Raw genomic sequence first — 14,617 nt, 5'->3', positions numbered from 1 at the left:
GAGAAAGGGGAGCAGCGAGGGGAGCCACAGCTCAGGGGCTGTGGACCTGGGTTCCTGCAGACATGAGAGATCAGTCTCAGCCTACCAGAACCCATGCCGTGCTCTGGGGATCTGTCCTAGGAAGAGTAAAAGCCTGAGACCCTGGGGCTGATTCTCAGAGGGATCTACAGCCCCAGAAAACACACACACACACACACACACACACACACACACACACACACACACACACACACAGAGTATAAAAGTGGGCTATGAAAAAAGTATTTTTAAAAGGCCCCCACCACAGCCTTTCTCTCAGAATCTGTCCTAACAGATTCACCCAAACTGGTTAACGGTATTTGCGGTTTGCAAGATGCTGCATGTCCCGGGGAAAATGACAGACAAGTTATTATCACCTTCCCACTGTCCTCCTGCCCAAACCTGCCTGCGCCGGGCACCCAGCTGCCGGGAGCGGGTGCGAGGAAATTAACAGCCCTGTGCGGCACCCGCCCCTGCCCGCCCTCTCACCCACCACCCTGCACAAGCCCTGCCAAGGCTAGGGGCTTCCAGCCAGGCCAGGGCCCATTTTGGACTGGGGTGGGGGAGGGAGGGGAAGAAGGAGGGATGGCAGGAGGAGGGGTCGGGAGAGGAGCCGCGGCAGGAGGGACGTCTGCTTGGGCAAAGTATTTCCTGCAAGCCCCGCGGAACACGCGCATCCGTGCAGGCAAGTCTGGACGGGGCTGTGTCAACAGCCGAAGATAAATAAGATTTTATCAGCTCGGAATCTGTTGAAACACATCCATCTAGCGGTTCTAGGGAAGGAGAGGCAGGAGCAGGGCAGCAGGGAGGAAGCACCCCGAGTGACTTTCCGGAGATAGCTGCCCTTCTGCCCCTTCTTCAGAGCCTGACCTTGAGGATTGACCCTGCAAACTCAGGAAGCAAGCGCGGGCACCTCCTGGTCTCAGAACCTGGGTATTCTGGAGTCTCCTCCCCCTCCGCTCTGTTTTTACCATCTGATCCTCTGAGGGAGTTGTGGGCATCTCTCCCTGAAACTGCCCCCTTCCCCTGCCTAAAACAGACTACCACAGATTTAACCTGCGGCCAGTGTGCGCCCCGAAGCCCCATGGTCATTGGCTGCACGAGTAAGGTGAGGCATTCGCCTCGCCCTAGGGTGAGGGGCCTCTTGTGTCTTCGTGGGCGTGGGCTGTCCCTCCACACTGACTGCGTGGGAGACTTGCCCTGTCAGAGACGACTTGACTTCACGCTGTGACAGAGTCTCTCTCTGAGTGGAGATGGACATGCTGCGGTTGCTGCGTTGGTACCAGGGACAGCTCCCGGCACTTGAGCACCTCCCCAGGGTGGGGCATCCGTGGCTCATCTCTCACCAGCCCTGCTACTCTCGCTTTCTCCAGATCCCCTAGGGTCCCACTCCAGGCCGTGGGGGCAGCAGTCCCACCCCATCCTTGTCCTAGGACATCTGCGGTCACAAAAGCCACCTTCTGAGCAGGAGGGTCAGGCCTCAGCTGCCTCCGGCCACACCTTGGCAGTGGCGGTGCTTGACTTAGGGTGTAGCCAATTATCCTAGGCCCTCAGAGAGCAGTGATGGGGAGCAGGTAACCTGCGGGGCTGGCACAGCCTCACTGCTGCTCAGGAATGGGTGGGTGAGGGGAGCTCTGGTGCCTCTGTGCCCTGAGCCTGGCTCCATCCTGATAGGATCACAGAGGTGAGCCTGACACACCCTCCTTCCCTCCAGACATGTTTGAGTTTCCCAGGAATGTGGCCTGGGGCACCATCACACCCGCCTGCTCTCAGCCCATATTGGCTCATGGTCCTGGTGGGTCTGTGACCTCTTCTCGGGTCGTGGGCTAAAAGCCCTGGAGAGGAAGGAAGGAACCTCTGGGTAGTCAGTTCTGGGAAGGCTACCGTAGGAGACTCCAGGCCCATGAGCCCCGTCAGCTGTGCCAACCCACAAATTACCTTACCTGGTAATGAACAACCATGCTAGAGTAAGAGACATCTGACCTCGCTGGCACTCTGCCACACAGCTGGCATCTGAGGGTCTGGTGATAAGTCACTGGCAGACAAACCTGGCAGGTGGTCCAGTGTTTGGGACAATCCATCCTACATCCCTGGCCAGACTTCAGAGGCTAATCTTTCGCTGCCCCTGGTGAATTTGAGCCTAGTGTCAAACTCCCCACCCCCGTGGAAGGCGAGGCCTGTTTCATGGAGTGTCCACCTCTCATCCCCTTCCCAGCCAATTTTCTTTAAGCAGCTAGGCCCCACAAGCAGTGGACACTCAGCAGACGCCTGATGGTGTTTGGACCTCTCGGTTTTACCAGGAAGCTGCCTTGGTTGAGTCATTCAGAGCTCAGGGCTGGCTAGGTTGCCTATGCCCCATAGGAGGCCACATGCAATTGTCTGAGCCTGGGACTTGTGGGAAGCCTTCCTATGTGAACAGGCAAGAAGCCTGGGCACTCCACCGGTACCAAGTGTTTGTCTGGCACTGTGTATGAATTTACTTAGTGCTTGGGGATCCTCAGCTGTGAACTTCATGTCACCCCAGTGACTTTCCTAGGAAGGCCACAGTAAGCAATGACTTGGTATGCCTCTACCAATTACCAGCTGTACAACCCCAGCAGCTGCTGGTTGCTGATGAAGAAGAGGGGTGGGGTGGGAGGTGGGGGTGGGGGAGGTGGAGTTGCCTATCTGCCTGCCTTCTAGGGGGATGCCTATAAGGCATACCCGCGGCTCAGCGAAACTTAGTAACTTGCCTTCTGCCCGCCCATCCTGCATCCTCTATCTGCCCAGGCTGCTAGCACAGACACCTCTGCTACTCTAGGCCCGTACATCCTGCACAGATGGAGGCGGGGCTGCGGCGTGCCAGCTTGACGGGGGTGGAGGGGAGTGGGGGGGTAGAGGGGAGTTGGCGGGTGGAGGGGAGTAGGGGGTGGGGGTGGAACGTGGGATGGGGGTGGGGATAAACTGGAGCCCAGTGGATCTGCAGAGGGCAGGTGCACCCTGCCCAAGTCGCACAGTCCATGTATCCTGGGGACGGGCTGTGGCTCCTCCTCCAGAATGTAAGGATGGGAACCCACAGACACCAGTGGTTATCCCCCAGAGAGTCAGACTGGCCTCCCTGGTGTGGCCCTGAGCAGTCCTGTGAGGATACGGGCTAGCTCCTTCAGTCGCTCACAGTTAGGGCTCGCCCAGCTTTTCAAAACAGCCCCTCAGACCTTCTCTGGGGTCCCTGTAGTGGGACTCTGTCTGTCTAAACAGGGTGGAAGGAAGCTGCTTCACGGTGCCTCCCCCGACTTCGTGTCTCGGCTTTTGCCTATGGTACATGCTATTCCTGCAAAGCCCCTCGTGGGAAACCTTAAGCCTATATATAGGGTTGGGGGGGGGGGTCAGGATCCTCCACTGTCCCCTGTGAAGGAAAGACTTGATGTGTGAGTACCGCCCGACCTTTCCAGCTTTGCTAAACAGCTCACCATCTTTGGCCTCAAGTGTCACAGTGGAGTATGGAGGAACATTTTACAGGGTGGTCTGACTCATGATTCTGATGGGGTGAGGAGTCTCCACGGGTTTCAGGAGCCAGAGTGGAGGGTCAGCTAGCCTGTAAATAAACAGACATGACTGCAGTGGCTTCAGCAGGGTCAGTACAATCCTTCGATGGCTGACCCGGGCCACGGAGCATGGATGTTGGAGGGATGGTAGCATCCCCTTGTCCCCAGGGCTGCCCTGGCATGACCTCGGGTGCAATCAGGTTCCAGGATGGGGAGACTGGGCCTCGCACAGCTGCAGAGCTTGGCTGCCTGGACCCAGCACCTTCCTGTGGTAGAACAGTGCTGGTGACTGGTCAACGTGTAAGGCCTTGCTGGTCCAGAGAGTTCTCCACCGGGGAGGGTAAGGGTGGAAGGGCAAACAGTCCATCTGCCAAGCGCTTCTCTGTGCAAGGCAGAGGAATGCAGTAATGAGCTTGTCAGTCCAGGTCCAGCCTGCAAATCTGCCTCTGCAGCCTAAGATCCAGGCTGGGAGGACAAGACTAGGATTGAGTCCCACTTCCCTCCCCACGACACTCTCGCCCTTTGCTGTCCTTAGCCAATGGCCCACCACTTGCAGCCTTTGAGACGCAGGCGTAAATCACCAAGCAGTTGCGGAGAGGGCAGCAGGCCTGCCCATTTTTATATCCTGAAAAAAAGGTGCCAGAAGCATCCAGGAGCAGGCCCCACCAGAATGCTTGGGAAAGGGGTCTTGTGGAAGGGGCCCAGCTCAGGCAAGCGTACGGAACGGAACAGAACTGAGCTGTGACCCCAACCCAGGACTTCCCTCTCTCTCCAGTACTCCCCACTCCTGAAGAAGTTGTATTGTCAGATTGCCAAGACGTGCCCCATCCAGATCAAGGTGTCCACACCGCCGCCCCCGGGCACGGCCATCCGGGCCATGCCTGTCTACAAGAAGGCCGAGCACGTGACTGACATCGTCAAGCGCTGCCCCAACCACGAGCTTGGGAGGGACTTCAATGAAGGTGAGCGCCCTCCCACCCCCACTGAGGGGGGGACCCCCCAACCTCTGCAGCTTGATGGGGTGAGCGCCCTTCCCCCACTGCAGGCCCCAACCTCTGCTGCCCAGCCAGCAGCACGACCGGACCCAAGAGATGCAAGCCTGTGTGGGCTGCTGGTGCTCTCAGCACTCCCCACACCAGGAATTCTGAGCAGTATCCCTCACCCAAGAGGCTGATGCTCCAACAGGGGTGTAGCCCTGGAGAAGTCAGAGGGGCCAGCTGACCGTGGGAGCCTTGTAGTGTGCTCCCGCAGTGTTCCTGGTGAAGGCTGTGACACCCCCAGGGTCAGAAGATCTGGGGACAGCATGTGTCAGGTTCAAGGCCACCTGAATGAGGGTTGCGCAGCTCCAAGCCTTGCCTGGGACTCTCACAGGGACAAGCCCCATGGTCTCAGGTGCCATGCACCTTGTACAGGGGTGACAGGAGGGAGGCTGGGCCTCTCTCTAAAGCTGTGTCCCCTCCTGGCAGGACAGTCTGCCCCGGCTAGCCATCTCATCCGTGTGGAAGGCAACAACCTCTCCCAGTATGTGGATGACCCTGTCACCGGCAGGCAGAGTGTGGTTGTGCCCTATGAACCCCCACAGGTAGGCCAGGGGCCAGACTGGGGTACAAAGCCAATCTTACAGGATGGGGGTTCCCTGGGACATTGCTCTGAACCCAGTATACTTCTCAGGGCCTTTCCCTGGCAGTCCATGTGTGACTGCATACATGCGCTGACCCTCAGGCCTGGGCTCTGTCCAGCTTCAGTCTCGTGTGTGTGTGTGTGTGTGTGTGTGTATGTGTGCGTTTGTGTGTGTGTGTCTGTGTATGTATCTGTGTGTGTATCTGTGTGTGTTTGTGTGTGTGTGTGTATGTGTGCGTTTATGTGTGTGTGTTTGTGTGTGTGTATCTGTGTGTGTATCTGTCTGTGTTTGTGTTTGTGTGTGTTTGTATGTGTGTGTCTGTGTGTATATCTGTCTGTGTGTGTTTGTGTTTGTGTGTGTGTCTCTGTATGTGTGTCTGTGTGTGTGTTCGTGTGTATCTGTGTGTGTGTGTGTCTGTGTGTATATCTGTCTGTGTGTGTCTGTGTGTGTGTCTCTGTATGTGTGTCTGTGTGTGTGTTCGTGTGTATCTGTGTGTGTTTGTGTTTGTGTGTGTGTATCTGTGTGTGTATCTGTCTGTGTTTGTGTTTGTGTGTGTCTGTATGTGTGTGTGTATATATCTGTCTGTGTGTGTTTGTGTGTGTGTCTCTGTATGTGTGTCTGTGTGTGTGTCTGTTCTGTGTGTGTGTTCGTGTGTATCTGTGTGTGTGTGTGTCTGTGTGTGTGTTCGTGTGTATCTGTGTGTGTGTGTGTGTGTGTGTCCCCGTGTCCTCTCAGCTATACATCGAGGAATGGTTACATGACCTCCAAGCTTTCAGCCCTACCCTCCCAGGAAAGTCAAATATTCTTGCCTGTTTCTCACAATGTCAGTACAGCCTCCTAGACACGGGAGTGAGAAAGAGCTCCCGGGCATCTCAGACTCCACCAGCAGGGACCAAACCAAGCCAGCAAGCATGGGGTGGTGGGTAGAGCATATGGAACCCCGTGCTCGGAGCTAGGGACCATGAAAGAGATCCTAGACCAGGCTGGGGGATCATGAGAGGTGACTGCGGGGGACTGGAGCCATAGGATGCAGGCTCAGGAGAGTAGGGAAGCCTGGAGTGAGGGGCGAGTCTTCAGAGGGCCTGTGTGCAGAGCCTTGGAAGTGGGCTGCAAGTCGAGGTGAGCATCACAGGCTAGATATGAGGCATAGGGCGGATATAGAGGCTCAGGCTGGAGGCAAAGGGCACAGACCGGAAGGAGGTGGGGGTTGCAAAAAGCAGCCAAGTGAGCCAAAAGTGGTGGTGCACACCTTTAATCCCAGCACTCGGGAGGCAGAGGCAGGCAGATGTCTGTGAGTTCAAGACCAGCCTGGTCTACAAAATGAGTCCAGGACAGCCAAGACTACATACAGAGAAACCCTGTCTCAAACAAAACAAACAAAAAGTAGTCAAGCGAAGAGAGACTTGAGGAGACAGGTGTCCACCCTAGACCACAGAAGGGTGTGTGGTCACTGTCCTAGATCTGAAATGACCTCGGAGCTAAGGTGGAGAGGAGTCGCCCCCAGAGATGATATGATGGCAGGTGGTATCAGGTTGGAGACTCTGAGGAGGACCGCAGACAATCAGGTCTCATCCCTGCGCTGGTGTGAGACTCACCCCATCCTCTACAAGCGCTGTGGTCCTGTGAGGCTGCTCCTTATGTCCCAGGGGTGGGCAGACACACACCAGCATCGGAGGAGGCCTCTCCCTCACAGGCTTGCAGACAACGTAGGATTCTCTTGCCCTCTAGTGGCTGCCCGTCGCAAGTTCCAAGAAGGGCTGATCTAGCAAGACCTTTGGAACTCCACCCTGAGTGTGGGTTCCCTTTCATCCTGCTCAGTTGAGCCCACAGTGTGCGCTACACACGTACCACACAGGCCCTTGCACACTCCCACCCACTCACAGCCTTGAGGTCTGACCTCTGCTGTGGGAGACAACTTGAGGCAGTGACACCATAGACTCTGTGCTTCCCCTAAGAGCAGAAACCAAGACTGAAGTCTCTGAACCCAGAGCCAGCAGAGCGCTGTGAGGGCACAGATAGATCTGTGGGTGGGCAGGCAATCTCAAGCGAGTGTATAGATGGGTGGGTGGGTGGGTGGTCAGGCAAGTGAGCAGGTGGTGGGCAGGAGGGGTGGGATGGGCAGGAATGTAAGTGGGTGTTCACATGGACACATAGGTAGCAAGTGAATACGTGTGTGGATGAGTGACTAGGTAGGTGAGTGGATAAATGGGTGAGAGGTTGGCAGGCAAGTGAATGGGGTAGATGAACGGGTAGAGAGAGACGCATGGATGGGTGAGTGAGTGTGTGGGTTGGTAGGTGGATGGATAGGTGGATGAGTGGGTAGGCATGTAAATAGGTGATGGATGGATGGGTAGATGGGAGGATAGGAGGATGGATGGGAGGATGGATGGATGGGATGATGGATGGAAGGATGGATGGATGGGTAGATGGGAGGGTAGGAGGATGGATGGGAGGATGGATGGATGGGATGATGGATGGATGGGTAGATGGGAGGATGGATGGATGGATGGGAGGATGGATAGATGGATGGATGGGATGATGGATATATAGATGGAAGGATGGATGGATAGATAGGAGGCTGGATGGATGGGTGGATAGATGGGAGGATGGATGGATGGGTGAATAGATGGGAGGATGGATGGATGGATGGGAGGATGGATGGATGGGATGATGGATGGAAGGATGGATGGATAGGTAGATGGAAGGATGGATGGATGGATGGGAGGATGGATGGATGGATAGATAGGAGGATGGATGGATGGATGGATGGGAGGATGGATAGATGGATGGATGGGATGATGGATGGAAGGATGGATGGATGGGATGATGGATGGATGGATGGGAGGATGGATAGATGGATGGATGGGATGATGGATGGATGGATGGAAGGATGGATAGATGGGAGGATGGATGGATAGATGGGAGGATGGATGGATGGGTGGATAGATGGGAGGATGGATGATGGATGGGAGGATGGATGGAAGGATGGATGGATAGGTAGATGGGAGGATGGATGGATGGATGGGAGGATGGATGGATGGATAGATAGGAGGCTGGATGGATGGATGGATGGATGGATGGGAGGATGGATAGATGGATGGATGGGATGATGGATGGATAGATGGGAGGATGGATGGATGGATGGGATGATGGATGGAAGGATGGATGGATAGGTAGATGGGAGGATGGATGGATGGATGGGAGGATGGATGGATGGATAGATAGGAGGCTGGATGGATGGATGGATGGATGGATGGATGGGAGGATGGATAGATGGATGGATGGGATGATGGATGGATAGATGGGAGGATGGATGGATGGATAAATGGCTTGATGGATGGCAGGTGGGTAAGTGGCAACGTGGATGGATGAGTACATAGACAGGAGTAATAGAGGTGGGCGGTTGGGTGGATAGATGGGTAGATGACAAAGAATGATTGTAGGACACCCCTATGCCCACCCAGAACCAGGGCCAGATGTGGCCACTGGAAGTCCTTCGTCTAGGAGTTGGGCCCTGTGTGCTGATGCTGAGCCCTCCCCCTGCCTCCCCTGTGGACAGGTGGGGACAGAATTCACCACCATCCTGTACAACTTCATGTGTAACAGCAGCTGCGTGGGGGGCATGAACCGGAGGCCCATCCTCGTCATCATCACCCTGGAGACCCGGGAGTGAGTCTGCGGTGACAGGATGGTAGAGGTGGGGCAGGGGCTTGGGACCAGCACTGTGGAGTGGAGGGAGGGCAGGCATGGATACAGGGAGGGCTTGCTCCCCTCAGAGGGCTTCAAGGCCAGTCCTGCGAGGTCTGCAGGAGGTAGACAGGGTGAGGAGTGGTCCCTCAAGCTCACAGTCATGCTGTGCCCACCCAACAGTGGACAGGTACTGGGCCGCCGGTCTTTCGAGGGCCGCATCTGTGCCTGTCCTGGCCGTGACCGCAAAGCCGATGAAGACCACTACCGAGAGCAGCAGGCCCTGAGTGAGAGTGCCACAAAGAATGGGGCTGCCAGTAAGCGTGGTGAGTGGGGCTCTGGGCCAGGGCATCCCTTGGGATGGAGTTGGATACACTGGGTGTGAGCAGGAGTGCCACCCCAGAAGGGCACCAAGCATACCCCCACATCCAGGGGATGGACCTGGGTCTGAATGGCCTAGGCCTGGAAGCTTCTCTGGCTGAACTGGGCAAGTGCAACCCAAGACATCTCACTTGTCTCTGTGCTCTGAGGCTACGGCCATGCGGGACCCTGGCCACCTCAGCCCTTGCTCACCGCCACCGGCTCATGTATCTTCCCTGACCTGCCCTCCAGCATTCAAGCAGAGCCCCCCTGCCATCCCGGCCCTGGGTACCAATGTGAAGAAGAGGCGACACGGGGATGAGGACATGTTCTACATGCATGTGAGTAGGCGAGGACATGTTCTACATGTATGTGAGTGGGCGAGGACATGTTCTACATGCATGTGAGTGGGCGAGGACATGTTCTACATGCATGTGAGTGGGCGAGGACATGTTCTACATGCATGTGAGTGGGCTGAGGGGACAAGGCCTATTGGCTGCCATCACCCGAGAGCCCAGGCTGGGGGATTCCCGATGCCACAAGAGACGGGCAAGGGTAGCATCCTGGCACCTGAGGATCGAGACTGTGGGTCCAAGGAAAGTTGGGGTGAAGGAGGCTCTGTTCGGAGTCAGACCTTGCAGGGCCTGAACTCAGCGAGTGTGAACGTGCTGCCCAGGTTAGCTTTGCAGCAAGGAGACCCAAGGGTGGTCTTTATAATGGGGACTCCCCCTCCCCCACGGTGGAGATTCAGTAGGAATCCGTGAGCCTATAGGGTATAGCCTGTGTTTACATGGTTTGCCGAACACTGGATGGTGGGGAGGTCATGCTGTACTCTGAAAGAATGCTTCCTGTTTCCTTGAGAGCGCATCCTGCTTTAAGTCCTATATGTGCTGAGTGGGAGGGTGAGAAGAGCCTCTTAGCTAGTCATGCTTTCTGAACTTCCAGGGACCCACTTCCTAGACTTGCCCCTGGAAAGAGGAAAGTCAGGGTATCCTGAGCATTGGGGTACCAGGGAGCTCAGAGAAGAGCAACACTTTGCCTAAGGCTTTGGCTGTGCCCCCTACCACCAGGGGTTTAGGGCCAATGGGGTCTCCCGGCACCTGGGCAGAGGGTCCGCCTCTCTGTGCTCAGGTGCGAGGCCGGGAGAACTTCGAGATCTTGATGAAAGTCAAGGAGAGCCTCGAATTGATGGAACTTGTGCCACAGCCTCTGGTGGACTCCTACAGACAGCAGCAGCAACAGCAGCTCCTACAGAGGCCGTGAGTGAACCCCCACCGACTGGGGGAAGAAACTGGGGATACTCTGACCCAGCGGGGAGAAGGCTAGGAGCACAGGAGGTATGGCGCACTGGGCCGGACAGTAGGACCACAGCGGCTCGGTGTTCATCAGGCACCGTCTCTTCCAGGAAGCCTTCTGGGACTTAACCTGCCCTAGCGTCTGAGGGCCCCACCTCTGCCTCCCACAGGCCTTGGAAATCTGGATGGGGAAGGGGCAGGGGGGCAGGGCTGGAGTTGCTGAGGCTGGTGGGGTGTCAGCCTTCCTGGTAGCTCTCTGAGAGGCAGGGTCTTCATCTGCCTGGTTCCTGGGGAGTCCATGGAGGTGCCAGGTGAAGGGGGGAGTTGCTTTTGCCTCTTGTGAGTGCGCACTGTTGCTTTCCAAGCAGGAGTCACCTGCAGCCTCCATCCTACGGGCCTGTCCTCTCCCCAATGAACAAGGTACACGGTGGCGTCAACAAACTGCCCTCCGTCAACCAGCTGGTAGGCCAGCCTCCCCCGCACAGCTCAGCCGCTGGGCCCAACCTGGGTCCCATGGGTAAGTTCCTGGGGTAGTAGAGGCTTCGTGTGGGCTGCAGAGACCCAAGCGAGGGCCTGGTTGGATTTACCAAGGACTGTTGGGGGGGGCGACTCTTTTAAAGATTTATTTATTTATTATGTGTACAGTGCTCTGGCTGCACATACTCAGACAGGCCAGAAGAGGGCACCAGATCACATTACAGATGGCTGTAAGCCACCGTGTGGTTGCTGGAAATTGAACTTAGGACCTCTGGAGAAGCAGTCAGTGCCCTTAGCCTCTGAGCCATCTCTCAAGCCCCTGGGGGGCAACTCTTGATGGCTGCCTTTCCCTGCAGCTCCAGCCCGGAAGAAGGCAATGGCTTTGAGGATGTTGGCTGTGTTCACCCCAATCCCAGGAGTTCTGTGTCTGAGGGATGGCAGAGGTGCTTAAGAACACATGCCTGAGCCGGGCGTGGTGGCGCACGCCTTTAATCCCAGCTCTTGTTAGGCAGAGGCAGGCAGATCACTGTGAGTTCAAGGCCAGCCTGGTCTACAAAGTGAGTTCAGGACAGCCAGGGCTACACAGAGAAACCCTGTCTTGGAAAAAAAAAAAAAAAAAAGAACACATGCCTGAGCCGGGCGTGGTGGCGCACGCCTTTAATCCCAGCTCTTGTTAGGCAGAGGCAGGCAGATCGCTGTGAGTTCAAGGCCAGCCTGGTCTACAAAGTGAGTTCAGGACAGCCAGGGCTACACAGAGAGACCCTGTCTTGGAAAAAAAAAAAAAAAAAAAAAAAGGACACGTGCCTGTCCACTCTCCTGATAGCCACCGGATCTTGAAGACGATCCCTAACATCACTCAGCCTCAGTTTCCCCATCAGCAAAATGGCAACAGCAGGGTCCCCTCAGTTCAAGGATTACAGGACGAGAGACCTCATTGGGAGGAGGGGGAGGCAGCTGGGCAGAGCAGAGGATGGGTCTCCTCTGAAAGGTCTCTGTGTGGGCACTGATGGAGACACTTGTGACACTGAGCAACACTCCCAGATGCATCCCAAATATGGGCCCGGAACCTGGTGGCCCTCTAGTGCCATGTGCTGATCCCTGGCTCATTCAAACTGTGTGCCCTGCACACAGCCACTTTCCACTGCTACCTCTTGGGGGAAAGAGTTGTGCCCAAGGGCTCAGCCCTTGCTCAGCCTCTTACTTACAGGGTGATGATGTCGCACTGCCAGGCTGGACCACAGCCTGGGACACCTCCCACTGGGTGTGGGGCTTGCACTCAGATTCCTTGACCCACTCTTTTGCCCAGGTTCCGGGATGCTCAACAGCCACAGCCACAGCCACAGCCACAGCATGCCAGCCAACGGCGAAATGAATGGCAGCCACAGCTCCCAGACCATGGTTTCGGGATCCCATTGCACCCCGCCACCCCCCTACCATGCGGACCCCAGCCTCGTCAGGTGCGTGGGCTGCGGCGGGACCTGGATTTGGGTTGCACACTCCCCCTCCCCCCCACACACACACACTGTGTAGTTCCTTCTGGAGGGAGCTGCCTTGCACTCTAATTTACTCTGTGTTTTAACTGCGTGGCTGGCCTATGGGAGGGCAGGCTAAGATGCTTTGTGTCATAGGATGAGCCCTAGCTCTGTCAGCAGGTAATGGGAAAGGACCTCGGAGAGAAGGGTCTTTGAGCCAGGACTCCTGGGCTGAGACACTGCTGCCTGGCCACACCTGCCTGAGGAACCAGAGGCTTTGCTCATCGTAACAGGCAATCCCTGTGCGGCCTGAACAACACAGCCCAGCATCACAAGTTAATACCATCTTCTCAAATTCTCTCTGCAGTTTCTTAACAGGATTGGGATGTCCAAACTGCATCGAATGTTTCACCTCCCAAGGTTTGCAGAGCATCTACCACCTGCAGAACCTCACCATAGAGGTAAAAGGGCGGGTCTTCCCCAAAGGGGTGGAGCCTGGCCCGAGGCAGAGGGCGGGTAGCTGGGGGCAATTCCAGTGCCTTTCCCACAAGCTCTGCTCTGAAGTCAGCAGGCTCAGGTGACATGACTGAGGCTGGGTGGACACGTGTGCCGGTGTCCAGGGGTGACCTGGAGGCTCCTGGTGCCCTGGTGATTTCTTAGGCCGGGCTGTTTTTAGGACTCGATTGTTAATATGTTAATATGTACAGGGGCTAGGGGGGAACAGGCCTAAAAAGAACATAAGGCACATAAGGCACAGAGCATTCTGGGTTGAATGTGGGACAGAAAGCTTCCGGACACCAAGGCCGAAGCCCTGACATCCCATGATGGCCTAGCAACACGGTCAGCCTTGGCTGGTCCATGAGACACAGCCTTGGGGGCCCAGGGCGTGTCAGCTCAGTACCTCCCGTCCTCTCCTATAACTATTTCCTAGACTCTCACCCAGGCCAGTTAGAGTGAGAGGCCAGTCCATATCTGTCCCCTGCCTAAGGACACAGGCCGGACACAAAGATGTGCGTCAGAGGCAGTGGGGCCAGTGCCCAACACCCTGCATCTGGGTGAGCACTGACCAGCTCCTCCTTACCTCGAGTCACCCAGCGACCCTTGTGTCACTAGTACTTGAACCAAAAGGGTGAGGTGGAGCAGATGTCAACTAACGGCTGTCAAGGGGCAGCCCGAGGCTGGGACGCGGGTGCGCTCCCAGGCCTCCGTCTGTCCTCACTGTGACCAGGTCCCAGGCTGCATGCGGCCTCACAGAGGGCCCTCCTCCCCGTCTCCTCCAGCACCCACACACATATTCAGTGGCCCTACAAAAATATGTGGCTAGACACTATGTGCTGCACAGGTGACCCTGACGCTGCCACACATAGTGTCCTGTTCGAATAAGTTGGTTGCCCCTCCCCCCCTCAAGACAGAGACTTCCTTGCTAGGCCTTCCCTGGTACAGGGGACACACAAACCAGTAGCTTCTCTTTTGTAACCCCGAGGCGGCCATGGCTCTTGCAGGACCTTGGGGCCCTGAAGATCCCTGACCAGTACCGTATGACCATCTGGAGGGGCCTGCAGGACCTGAAGCAGAGCCATGACTGTGGTCAGCCGCTGCTGCGCGCCAGCAGCAACGCAGCCACCATCTCCATCGGTGGCTCCGGCGAGCTGCAGCGGCAGAGGGTCATGGAAGCCGTGCATTTCCGTGTGCGCCATACCATCACGATCCCCAACCGCGGAGGCCCCGGCGTGGCCGGCCCAGACGAGTGGGCGGACTTTGGCTTTGACCTGCCTGACTGCAAGTCTCGTAAGCAATCCATCAAAGAGGAGTTCACGGAGACAGAGAGCCACTGAGGAGCGTGCCTTCTCCCACCCCCTCGATCCTCTCTGAGAAGCCGCCCTTGGAGGCGGGACCCCCTCGGCTGCGCCCACAGAAAGCAGCAAGGGCTTTCTGCCAGTCGCCCATTTCTGAAGGAATGTGGCTCATGGACTAACTGCCCCCCACCCCAGGAAACTTTTGGAACTGCTCTGCTTACATTTATACATGGGCAGGTTATAGGCCAAATGCTGAGGTGGGGGGCTGCCCCTTGTGGGTGGGTGTGCAAGCACGCATTCTCCACGCCCCTTCTATCTTAAGGACTCTGCCACCTCCAGGACGGAGCAAGACCTTTCTCTCGTTCAC

At 56.5% G+C, this 14,617-nt stretch overlaps 1 protein-coding gene across 2 annotated transcripts in view; it reads left to right on the top strand.

The window, feature by feature from the left end:
• Positions 1 to 14,299, top strand: part of Tp73 (tumor protein p73) — a 46,149-nt gene extending 31,850 nt beyond the window's left edge. Inside the window, exons 3-12 of one of the 2 annotated variants that reach the window (XM_051171899.1) lie at positions 4,318 to 4,504; positions 5,009 to 5,124; positions 8,723 to 8,832; positions 9,034 to 9,176; positions 9,463 to 9,551; positions 10,342 to 10,469; positions 10,874 to 11,022; positions 12,289 to 12,439; positions 12,822 to 12,915; positions 13,957 to 14,299. In XM_051171899.1, coding sequence (XP_051027856.1) covers positions 4,318 to 4,504; positions 5,009 to 5,124; positions 8,723 to 8,832; positions 9,034 to 9,176; positions 9,463 to 9,551; positions 10,342 to 10,469; positions 10,874 to 11,022; positions 12,289 to 12,439; positions 12,822 to 12,915; positions 13,957 to 14,289 — 1,500 coding nt within the window. In that variant the 3' untranslated portion in view covers positions 14,290 to 14,299. The remainder of the gene's footprint in view (positions 1 to 4,317; positions 4,505 to 5,008; positions 5,125 to 8,722; positions 8,833 to 9,033; positions 9,177 to 9,462; positions 9,552 to 10,341; positions 10,470 to 10,873; positions 11,023 to 12,288; positions 12,440 to 12,821; positions 12,916 to 13,956) is intronic. The other variant, XM_051171900.1, reaches the window with a different exon arrangement.
• Positions 14,300 to 14,617: the final 318 nt, after the last annotated feature.

Source organism: Acomys russatus, chromosome 29 (genome assembly GCF_903995435.1).
Source record: "Acomys russatus chromosome 29, mAcoRus1.1, whole genome shotgun sequence".
In the NCBI taxonomy this organism is placed as follows: domain Eukaryota; kingdom Metazoa; phylum Chordata; class Mammalia; order Rodentia; family Muridae; genus Acomys; species Acomys russatus.
The sequence above is the reverse complement of the archived record's forward strand: the minus strand, read 5'-3'. Positions and strand labels throughout refer to the sequence as shown.